General features: G+C 28.6%; 1 protein-coding gene and 1 long non-coding RNA gene across 3 annotated transcripts; both read right to left on the reverse strand.

The window, feature by feature from the left end:
- Positions 1–6,199: 6,199 nt before the first annotated feature.
- LOC131675509 (uncharacterized) lies at positions 6,200–7,713 on the reverse strand. The gene is made up of 3 exons (XR_009303062.1): positions 7,508–7,713; positions 7,017–7,125; positions 6,200–6,300 (listed from the first exon to the last, which is right to left on the reverse strand). It is a non-coding gene; the product is annotated as an uncharacterized LOC131675509 (long non-coding RNA).
- Positions 7,714–8,165: 452 nt separating this feature from the next.
- On the reverse strand, positions 8,166–10,480 carry LOC131675505 (uncharacterized). Of its 2 annotated transcripts, none has more exons than XM_058954513.1 (6): positions 10,368–10,480; positions 9,853–9,970; positions 9,504–9,678; positions 9,240–9,444; positions 8,971–9,162; positions 8,166–8,877 (listed from the first exon to the last, which is right to left on the reverse strand). In XM_058954513.1, exons 2-6 carry the CDS (start codon positions 9,942–9,944, stop codon positions 8,630–8,632), a joined length of 912 nt encoding a protein of 303 aa, XP_058810496.1. In that variant the 5' UTR covers positions 9,945–9,970; positions 10,368–10,480; the 3' UTR covers positions 8,166–8,629. The 2 variants fall into 2 exon arrangements, with proteins under 2 accessions (XP_058810496.1, XP_058810497.1); XM_058954514.1 differs by having other exon boundaries at positions 8,734–8,877; positions 8,984–9,162.
- Between the last annotated feature and the right edge of the window lie 1,044 nt (positions 10,481–11,524).

Consider the following 11,524-nt stretch of genomic DNA (forward strand, 5'->3'; position numbering starts at 1 on the left):
CTGTACTTTATCATGATATTTAAGTGCTGCAGATAATTCATCCTTTATTTCAATAAAAGCATTATGATATGTGTCTTGTTTTCCTTTTAGTTCCTCAGTTTTTCTCCATGGTTTAAATAATATTAGTATAGAAAAATAATAGGGTTCAGGTTGTGTTTGAGGATTGTATTTCATATGAAGAATTAAGCGTGCTTGTTTTCTTTTTCTACAATATAAATTTTCATCCATTTTATAATATTCAGCTTTGCGAATTGGCTTTTTTTTCCATATATCAAAAAATCTAGAAAAATCATATAAACAGATAGTTTCTAACTCTTTAGGGCGCTTTGGATAGTACGTATCTACTAAATTATCACAAAAAATGTCAGTTGAATCTTCAGGCAATAACTCCAACTCATCTTTTCGTTTTAATTTTCTCTTTTTCTCAAAACCAACATCAACCTATAGAAAAGTAGTATTTGGATCAGTTTCATGAAGTGGATGACCTAATAAAGTATCAGCAGCTTCGATAGCTCCACATTCTCTGTGAGTAAGTCCGCGTAGACCTACGGTCCAAAGTCTACTAGCAAGAGATCTATTCAATGCTATATCAGTAAGATCAATATTACTTTTTTCACCTTTTGTCCCATAACATGTAATGTAATATGTCAAAAGAAATGTTGTTTCACCAATAAATTGAGCATCAGTATTTCCTTCCCATAAAACTGATATAGCAGGCATATAATCATTTGTAAATCGTTCATTGAAATCTCGAGGCAGATCATAAAGCCTACTATTATTCTTTAACTTTCTACGATTTGTTATAGCCATGATAACAGCACGTAAAATAAACTCTTTTGTTATCTTTCGCGGAAATTCAAAACGGCAAGTACTCATAAAACCACTTCGTGTTTTAGTTTTACGCATACAGTAGTCATTATGTTTATGTTGTTGATATTCCATAACTCTACGATGCATATCTGGAGATGTATATTTATTGGGTATACGACATGTAATGTGTTGCATTATAAATTTCTTTACATCTTCATTCGAAGATATGCCACATACTGGAGCATCTTTTATCCAGAAAATACAATGAAAATGAGGTAATCCTCGACCTTGATACTCACGAACATAATAGTAGTGCTCAATTTTTCCTATAGGTTTTGCGTCAGAAAGCAAATAAGCCATCATAGCTTTAAATTTTTGTTCGATATAAATTGCAGCTGGCACAGGATAGTCCACAATGAGTTGACTATTAGATCTAGAATCATCATCCAACGATTGATAATTTCGTATGAATTCAGCTAAATCAGGCCAGTTCCATTCTGCTGGACTTAACGTTACGAAAAATGTTACTGGACCATATTCCTGCGCCATACAATTCAGTTCTCTTCTCGGTCTTCGCCAGTATGCTTCAGTTCCTCTCAAGCGAGAAAATATAGAGTAAAGATTTGATTCTAAAACATTGTCATCCAATTGTTTCTTGAAACTTCCTGCTGTGTATTTGTAACGTGTATCCAACACATGTAACATGTGATAAATTCCTGCGTTGAGATTTCTCATATTGCTATCATGTAGATAATAAAAAAGTAATTGTTTGCTTTCTCTAAATTGTGAATGTTTAGAGTTAATATATGTTTAATAAAATCAGAATCTCTTAATTTTATATCTCTCGGAACACGTTGGCCACATTCACCATAGGGATAAATGTCTGGAAAACATTTCAAATCTAAGTCCATCTCATTGTAAGCTAAAGGAGTTTCATAAACTTTTTTCATTTGATATAATTTTATATCTGACTCATTTGGTTTTTTAACATGCAAAGCATTTATTGTATATTCATCGTAAAATGGGTCCGATTGCGATTTTGCTGTCAATAAAGCTTCTGGCTCAGGCATTTTAGTAATACCTGTAGCTTCCTTGCAACTGCCTTGGTCTACTTTGTTAACAGAATCTTCTTCAACATATTCTAAATCTGTATCTTTGAGTTCATTCATTAAATCTTCTGGATTAGCAGGAAGATTAATTTTTGAATACAGTTTATTATTTTCTTTAAGCCATTTCAAAGCATCCCATAGTCTTTTTACATTTACATATTCTTCCCAAATAATGTTACCTTTAGTTGGAATACTTCTAACCAATATATATAACTCATGAGCAGTGTTCAATGGATCGGTTTCTTTACACAATTTTCGTAACGTTTCATCTAAAGGTAGAGGCAAATGAAAAACTTTCCCAACGAGTTTGTCATGGCGAGCGTAATGAGGTAAATTTTTTTTCATAACGGTGGTTTTTTTCTGGATAACTTGAAATGCTTTTGCACGCTGAATTAAAATCTTTTCATACATGTTCAAACATTTCAATTCGTCAGGAATAGGTTTGAAGTAAAGATTATTTAAAAGACACGTAGGGGGTATAGAATTTTTTTTAAGTTTTTCCAAACAAGTTTTGCAAATCTTACCATTGTCAAATACTTCTATCAAATTATTGTTTTCATAGTATTGCACTAAATTTACCCAAGCATCATTCGTAATTCCTAATAATTCACATGCAACATTTGGTTCATATTTTTTAACATCTACTACACTTTTATTGCGACAAAATCGTTCGCAAGAAACACAAATATTCAATGGAAGATCGTTCAAAGTGTTATAATAAATTTTGACACCTTCATGAAGCTTATTTAATACTTCAGTTTCATCTAATGACACTTCATCTGTGCTTTTGCATTGAAATACCGAAAACGACGAAGCTTTGGATGCAATATCATTCATTTTATCCAAATCACAATTATTCAAAGCTTCATTAACATCTTGGATATTCCTGTAACATTTAAGTAATGCATATATCATATCTTTGATTGCTCGCAAAAAAGGAAAATGACTAGCCACAGTTCGTAGTTTCAAAAATGTCGAATTGCACAAGAAAATTCCAATATGACAAACATTAGGATGACCAAGTTTTTCAGGATTTTGTGATTCGGCACTACATTTATCAAGATTTTTGAAAAACTCATAAGCATCTGCATAAACTAAATTAATCAAATTTTCAAAAAAATTTTTAATCTCGTTTACAGTGTGAATATCAGGCATTTTACAGTATTGACTACATAACCAAGTATTTTGTTTTTTTGTGCCTTTAAGTAAAGGTATGATATTAGTTGATTGTCCATTTTCATTCAAAACTATTACATTCATTTTACACGAATCTGTCATAAGTAATCCATTTCCAAAATCATAAATTGCTTCAGAAAAATATGGTTCTGAAAGCGAAGAATGCATTGAAGTTCCACACAAGGCTGCAATTGCATTATTAATATTAACGTTGGTTATTTTGATATCCCGTAAACGACTCATACCAATAGCCGCTTTATCTTTCAATTTTTTCAACGTATATTTGGCTTCTGATATAAATCTGTCTCTAACGGAAATAACTTTAGTAACTAAACACTCAGCTCTAATTCTAGCTTCGGTCACAGATGGTAAATTTAAAAGTGGTATAATTTTATTGACACAATTGTGTTTTTCATGAAACAATTTTCTGGTAGTGTGCTTAAGGTTTACGACGAAATATTTCCTTTTGATTTTTAAGGCATGTCGATTTTTGGCTTTGATTAATTTGTCTTCATTTAAATTATAGTAATTTGTTTGACGCTGCAGTATAATTTCTTTATTCTTTTTATAGTAATTTTTTTTATGCCCACTAATTTTTCCTTTATTTTGAGCATAATATTGTTTTTGATATGTTAGTATTTTTTCTTTGTTTTTGGCATAATAATTTTTATTGTATAATTGCATTCGATTTTCGTCATGTTTCGTATAATTTGTTTTATTCTGCTTATTGTCATTACTACAATTTTTTAAAGAGTCCTCTTCAAATGATGGCACTAATTCAGATTTTAATAATATTTCTTTCGCTTGATTACTTAATTTCATTTTCTTTGCAACCGGAACTTCAGAATCTATCGAAATAAGACTTAAGCTCTTATTAAATAAAATACAATCTTTATTGTTGGTATTGTTGGTATTATCTGTAGCTTTACGTTTTTGATGGATTACTGACGTTCTTAATACTGGTGTTCTTAATAATGCTGACTCTACTGGGGCTGGTTGTAAAAATATGACATATGTATTTTTGATACTTCTTGGATATAATATCTTGTTAAAATTGGAATCATTAACTAAAAACCATTGTTCACCTTGACGAAGAATGTTGGTGTAATGACCACTTTTAGAAGTTTCCCCTTCGTGAATAATAATGCTGCTGATCGAATATTCCTTATTATTAATGTGTACATTGGTTTCAATATCTTTAAGAATAAAATTGTTGATTTTTCTAATTTCAGTTATTCCTTTCGATAATTCCCGTAGTTCAAAAATCTTCAATTGCAGCACTATGACTTCATTGTTAGTACTAAAATTAAGAGATTCATAAATTGTAAACTTTTTACAAACTGAACAAATTACATCTGTAGGTGATGCCGATTTGAGATTGTCGTCAATTAAATTTTGTAGTGAACGATATAATGATTTCTTATCTGTCAAATGCAAAGGTAAGATGTAATTAGAGTACATACCAAAATTTTTAATATGATTGCATTCACGATTAGGACATGTAAAAATACAACCTGTCTTATGTTGAATCGATCGCTGTAAACTTTTAGATTTATTGACAAGATGACCGATGAATTCAGGAACATCTTGTTGAAGCGGTTCACCATATGTAATGTCAACGAAAGCTCTTAAACCTATGATATCTACATCTACTGCTTTATTTGTACATTTCGATTGGTATTGTGTCATTATTGTGAACATCTTATCTTCAATGTCATTATTCAAGTTTTTTCTTATTGAATAATTATTTAGTAAACTTTGTATCGATGCATTTGCATAACATGAAACCATGTCGTAATTAGGAAGCCCAACAATTTCCCAATTATCTTGATCATGTCTCACATTTACATTATATGGATTTACATTATTACAAATATAACTTTCTAAGCAATTTTGATTATTACAATCATATATTGTTTTATCTATTTGTCGGTTCGCTACAAAAGATAATGGATATTCATTTTTGCTACTTATAGAATTGATCGAATTGCACGTATCGCCCTTATTCGATATTAAAGTGATATCTGTCGATGGAAAAGCTAACAATTTATAAGTTTGGAATATATTCCACAAGTGACCTCTCATTTTGTCGTAATCATAATTTATTATTGAGGGATTCGCTTTGAAAAATATTGATGTAGCGAATGCTATAGCTAAAATGCCACAATCGTTATCATTTCTTTGACATTGTACTTTTTCAAAAATGAGTTTCTGTCTATCTACTTTTCCATTTTTTATTAAATAAGGAAATAATTGGTTTAAATATTGTTCATGGCACTCGTGTAACTTTTTAAAATTACAGGAATCATAAACGCGATTAAAATTAGTATCATAATATATACATATCCAATGACCGCCCATACAATTCTTACAAAAATCATTACAACTGTGCAATAACTGTAAATGTATTGAATTGTAAAGAATAGGCTTAATCCACTGCCGTCCCGGAATTTTCATAAAATTTTGAAGGGGTAATGTACTTCTTGGTTGAATAATGGGAGGTCTTTTTTGAGAATATTCATATAAAATGTAGTGAAATAGATCAATGTGAGTGTCTTTAAGTTTGGATCCAGCCAAAATCAATTTCATATCACTATAACATATCATTATAACATATTTTGTAACGAAATAATTAATTGTGATTGATCATATTGCTTTGGTTTATATTATTTGTTTAGAAAATAATATATACACCAAAAAATAGTTTTAGACAAATAATTTATAAATTCGCGCTCCGTTTAGTAAATTTATAGTCCAGGTGCAGTATATTAGTAAATTTATAGTCCAGGTGAAGTATATAGGTACAGTAAAAGTACAGTGTATCCAGGTGCAGTATATAGGTACAGTAAAAGTACAGTGTATCCAGGTGCAGTATATAGGTACAGTAAAAGTACAGTGTATCCAGGTGCAGTATATAGGTACAGTAAAAGTACAGCGTAGGTACAATATATTTTATGTTTTAGGCACAGAATTTTTGATAGTACAGGTACAGTAAAAATATATTTATGTAAAGTGGGTACGATATATAAATTAAAACTAAAAAAACATTTATTTTGAACAATTTTCTTATTTATTCAATATAAATTATTCATATTGTAGACAGTATAATAGGTGAGAAAATAACAACATTAACTTTATGTGTATAATCTTCAAATTTACCTAACGAATTGTCTACAAAATTAAAAGTCCTTGCACATAAAGAAACCTGAAAAAAAAATTCATTTATTCATTAAATTGTTCTTTTTTCATATAAAAAGATAAAAACAAAATCATTTATTAAAAATATAAGGAAGACCGTTGTATATATAAAAAATGTTTTCGCAAAAATTATAATTGATATAAGCAAGCAATACAAGCGTTTCAATGCAAAGTGGTTTCTAATGTTAAACTGTATGCATACCAGAGCAGAGTACACATACATTTCAAAAAATATTTCTATGTATGTTGTCTCTGTCAGGAAATTGCTACAAGCAACGATTCAGAAACGACATTTAGATAAGATAATATTGAATATTAACAGAGACTACAAAATATGTTCTGAGCCAAATTTGAATAATAACTATAACTTTAAGCCATCTTAATTATACTCTATATAATAATCATAATATTTAAGATATGAAAACACAAACAGCAGTAATAAAAAACACAAAGTATCTTTAAAACGATGACTATTTATTAAAGAGTACGTACTGAAAGAAATGTATGCTAAAAGTAGTTTATTAAATAAATTTTGTTGAAATACGTTATGAGACCAAATTATTTATTTCTATGTAGCTATAACTTTTATTTTATGCATGAAAATGTCCATGTTCTAGAAATATAACACCACTATCATCAATTAATAGACTGGTTTAGTTTAATACACATTGTAACTTTTTTCTTCCTGAGTGTAGTAAAATGAATACTGAAATGTAGTCTTACCGAATACGAATTGAATTCTCAATGTATTCCTCCACAAATTTTGGAAAAAAAATTCAAAACTAAATTAGCATCCTCTCATAATATAATGCCATAAGTACAAACGAGGAAACTGGAACATCAAAATATTATAATGAAAACTTATATAAAACTAAATTACTAAAAAAAGTATAGATATCTCAATAGGACTATAAGAATATGCATCACATGTTTTACTGTTCACTAAAATTAATATTTTCAAACAATATTGTCAAAAAATTCCTTAATATAAAATAAGGTTTACATATTTTCATGATAATATCTCAACAAAAGTAACTTCAGAAGCAAATGATACCTTAATGTAAAATAAGATTTACGTATTTCCATAATAATTTCTCAACAAAAGTATCTACAGAAGCGAAAGATATTGTATAAAAAAAATATGATTGTGAAATAAGTAGCATAATTTTCAGATGATACAAAACATTTTTAACGTCTAATAAATAAATACTTACAATCGATACTGGAATCCATGAATCTGACTAATACAATATGTAAAGTACATTATTATTACGACTATGAAAACTTCAAAAATAAGTATCGCAAATATTTTCAAGAAATGTGCTTTTGAGATTATCTATAAACACGTGATAAGTTAGGTTAACTGTCACAATATGAAACACTAGTTCCAATTAGGACTCCTAGAGAAAAGTAACATGGACTTTTCCGTGATCCAAGAGTCAAAAAACAATGTATTTGAAATTGAAATAATATAACCCAAAGACCGAATTCCCCATAATTTGCTCGTAAATAAATATAAAGTAATTGCTCTATAAAAAATTTCCATAACTCATATTCGTTGAATTATTACAACAAAAATGATTTACGTAAAGAATCTTTTTTCCAAAATCGGATAGTGAGTTGATTGTATTAATTAAAAAAAATTTATTTTAGTCTATTTTGGTTTTGCTTTTATTCATTTATGACATGAAAAAATAACTATAAGTATTTTGTTATTAATAATACACATATTATTAATAATACATAGAACATTGTCTGTGCTTATAAAAGTACATTTTTAGTTTCAATATATACTTATAAAAGTACATTTTTAGTTTCAATATTTATATATATATATATATATATATATATATATCAGTATCATAACAAGAGCTTATGCTAATGACTACATCTTACATTCATATATAACTTCTATATTATATATTATATTTTACAGATGATTTCTAAGTAAATGACATTCTGTAAGAGAAAAAAAATGTTGAAATACCTTTTTCCTTACTACTAAATAATTATTCATCACATAGTATTCAACAGTTTGCACCAAGTCATTTTAACATGTAATCATTCTATTCATCAGTCATTTTTATTAGCGTAAGTCTGTCGAGAAAATAAACTAAAAATAATGTAAAAATACATCCACGTATTCCAAAGTTCGTTATTAATATATGAAAGTCTTGTTATTTTTTATATTGTATGAAAAAACTAATACGAACAATCTAATAAATAATAAGTTAAGATATTGAGTACAATCTAATAAATAATAAGTTAAGATATTGAGAACAATCTAATAAATAATAATAAGTTAAGACATTGATGTTAAATAACAAAAACGACCATTATAAACTAGTTTCCATGATGTTTTCTTCAAGATTCATGTTTTTTCCATTATTAACGTTGTTAGTATCCGTTAATATTGTCTTTATTTTCTTGTTGCCATATGTTTTCGCATTGACATTTTCATTTTCACTTTGATTCTTTCTTTTCAAAGATTCATTTGCTTTTGTAACTTTGTCTGTAGGAAGTTTGTCCTCCTTTTCAAGGACTTCAATGTCACCAATGTTTTTGCATATTAGCCTAAATTTTCCTAAATAGAAATAATTTTGATAATTAGAAAATGTATTTTTTTTATATAAATACATTCTTCATATACTATCAAAGGCATAAATAATAATAATACCTGTACGGCTTACTTCAGCTGTCACTAAAACGCATGATCCTTTTACCATCTTCAATGAGTCGCCTGCCTTAAAATTTGAAACGTGTATAGATATTTTTCGTGATCCATCTGTTAGCGAGCCAGATCCAAAATCCATGCTACCACTACGGGTATGTGCTTGAGTAATAACAGTTTTAATGTAGGCTTTCACTTCTAAAACAGTTTGAAATGAAAGAAATTGAATAACATATCATAAAATTTCATAAGTAATATTGACACTGATTACTTACTAATGTAACCTGTCGCATTCTCTATGTCCTTGAACATTATTGTTGGAATCTCTGCCTTTTTTGATGCAGTTGCCTTCACACGAAAACCCTTAGTTTGAACTACAGATGTAGGATGGATCAGGATCTCAAACGGAAGTAATTGTAAGTCTTTGTGACTTTTACGTAGCGTAATATGGTGACCTTGGCAACCGTCCAGGTGTAATATCTGAAAATGTCAATCTTTTTTAGTGAAAAATTGTTTTAGTATTAACAATAAAAACATACTGCTCCTGAAATGAACTTTGGAGCCGATTCTTCAATTTTCTCTGGATCCCATGTTATCAGCATCATTCTTTTATTGCCATTAGAGATTACAGCCCTGAATAACTCCTTCTCTTGATTATTCTTATCGATCACTGTCTTATACCCTGGTATTTCACACAGATATCCTACAAATTCTCTGAAAATGAAATGAATGTTTTAGTACATATGATTTTATCCAATATATATGTATGTATGATTAAAAAATAATAAAAAAATTGAATCGAACAGAATGCCAACAAAAATATATATATTACTAGAAAAACTGTATCGAACAGATTAAAGAATAGTATACATAAGAAAAAAAACTTACATTGAATAATCATCTTCCTCTTCCTCCAACATATATTTAATATCTTGATCACTTGTGTAATCAATGTTTTCTCCTAGAGAATTAAGAGGCATTGTGTGTGCTGTCTTCGATAAGATTTCTGCATAGATAAATAATAATATAGAACATGATATTTAAATTTAAGATGAATATATGCATATACATAATCTAGAATACTAACTATATGTAAATAAAAAAACATTGGCTCATCAAAAAATAGTTGGAAATCAATAAGACATCATTCAGATTAATAAAACTATTTTATTTTAGTAAGAAAGGCTTATAACTTTTCTTAATCGTTTTTTTTAATTTTTTATCTACTAGCTTGAAAACGGGGTTCTTAAGAGTAACATCATGGATCACTCTCGTGTTACGTTTTAGATATAAAATAATATAATTCAGAGAATTTACAAGCTGGTTTTATTTTAATAGTTTTTTTTTAATAGTTTTTAAGTAAATTAATTAATAAAAATACAATATTTTATATAAACACTTACATCTGATAGATAAACTCAGCTATAAGCAAGTCTTGAGCTTACACAGCCGTAGTAGCTACTACTGGTCACAAACACAGAGCAAGTCACTGGACTAGACAATATTTGATGATATTGATATATTGACTATTGATAATATGCGTCACAAGGTGGCGCTATACTAAAATATTTAGAAAAACTTTTGAAAGGAGGTCCGACTATATTCATTTATTCTTTTCAAGGGTTCTTTTATTACAATAAATAAATATATGAAAAACACTTAAAATCATATTATACTGTTAGTCTGATAATTTAAATGGCTATAATAAGTTATACGCTCACAAAAATAACGCAATAGTTATCGCAATATTCATTCCGTCATTCAGATTAGCCAGACCAGATAATCTTTCATCTGCATTCCAGATCATCTGAGTTCCAGATAATGGCTTGAAGGAAAAAAACATAAGAAATCGGGCTAGTTAAAAAAGTTTCGGGGGAAAAACAATATAACAACATAGTTTTTTAAATAAAAACATAAGAGTTTGGCTTATTATATTAACAAAAGATAAAGTAAAAGCACAGGGATCAATTAATATATATATATATATATATGATTTAAAAAGGAATTGAAAAATTTTACTCCCGACTCTGTTGTGTATAGTGTCGCGCTAGCTGCGCCTGCGGCATTCATACCTCAGGTCGCTGCCGCGACCCTTGATTAAAGAAATGGACAAAAATTTACTCAGTTACGCGAGAATAACTGATAATTATAAAATCGTATCAATTCGAGAACAGTCATTAATTTACAATAAAACGAATAACATTATTGGTATAGCAAAAAAGGCAAATGGTTTATATATACTTGAGAGTCAAATAGAAATTCAAAATTCATTTTCTTCTAATACAAACAAAATGACTGAAAAAGAAAAATTTCATAGAATGCTTGGCCATATAAATTTTAACTACTTGAATAAAATGTGTAAAGAGAATTTAGTTGACGGTCTACCCAAAAATCTAGAAAATATTCATTTAAAATATGGAACATGTTTACAAAATAAAATGCATAATTTGCCATTTAAAAATCATCGTAGTGGAGCAAGTAGAATTCTAGAGATTGTACATACAGATTTAAATGGACCTCATAAAACTACTGGTTATGATGGCTCAAGTTATTTTTTGAT

Source organism: Phymastichus coffea, unplaced genomic scaffold, assembly GCF_024137745.1.
Source record: "Phymastichus coffea isolate CEN01 unplaced genomic scaffold, Cenicafe_Pcof_1.1 PCOF00024, whole genome shotgun sequence".
NCBI classification, from domain to species: Eukaryota; Metazoa; Arthropoda; class Insecta; order Hymenoptera; family Eulophidae; genus Phymastichus; species Phymastichus coffea.

Coding starts and splice junctions, on each gene's coding strand:
- LOC131675505 (XM_058954513.1), bottom strand. CDS start 9,944: ATGCCTCTTAATTCTCTAGGAGAAAACATTGATTACACAAGTGATCAA. Junction 9,445..9,503: donor CAAAGTTCATTTCAGGAGCA/GTATGTTTTTAT, acceptor TGACATTTTCAG/ATATTACACCTGGACGGTTG. Junction 8,878..8,970: donor AGCTGAAGTAAGCCGTACAG/GTATTATTATTA, acceptor ATTTCTATTTAG/GAAAATTTAGGCTAATATGC.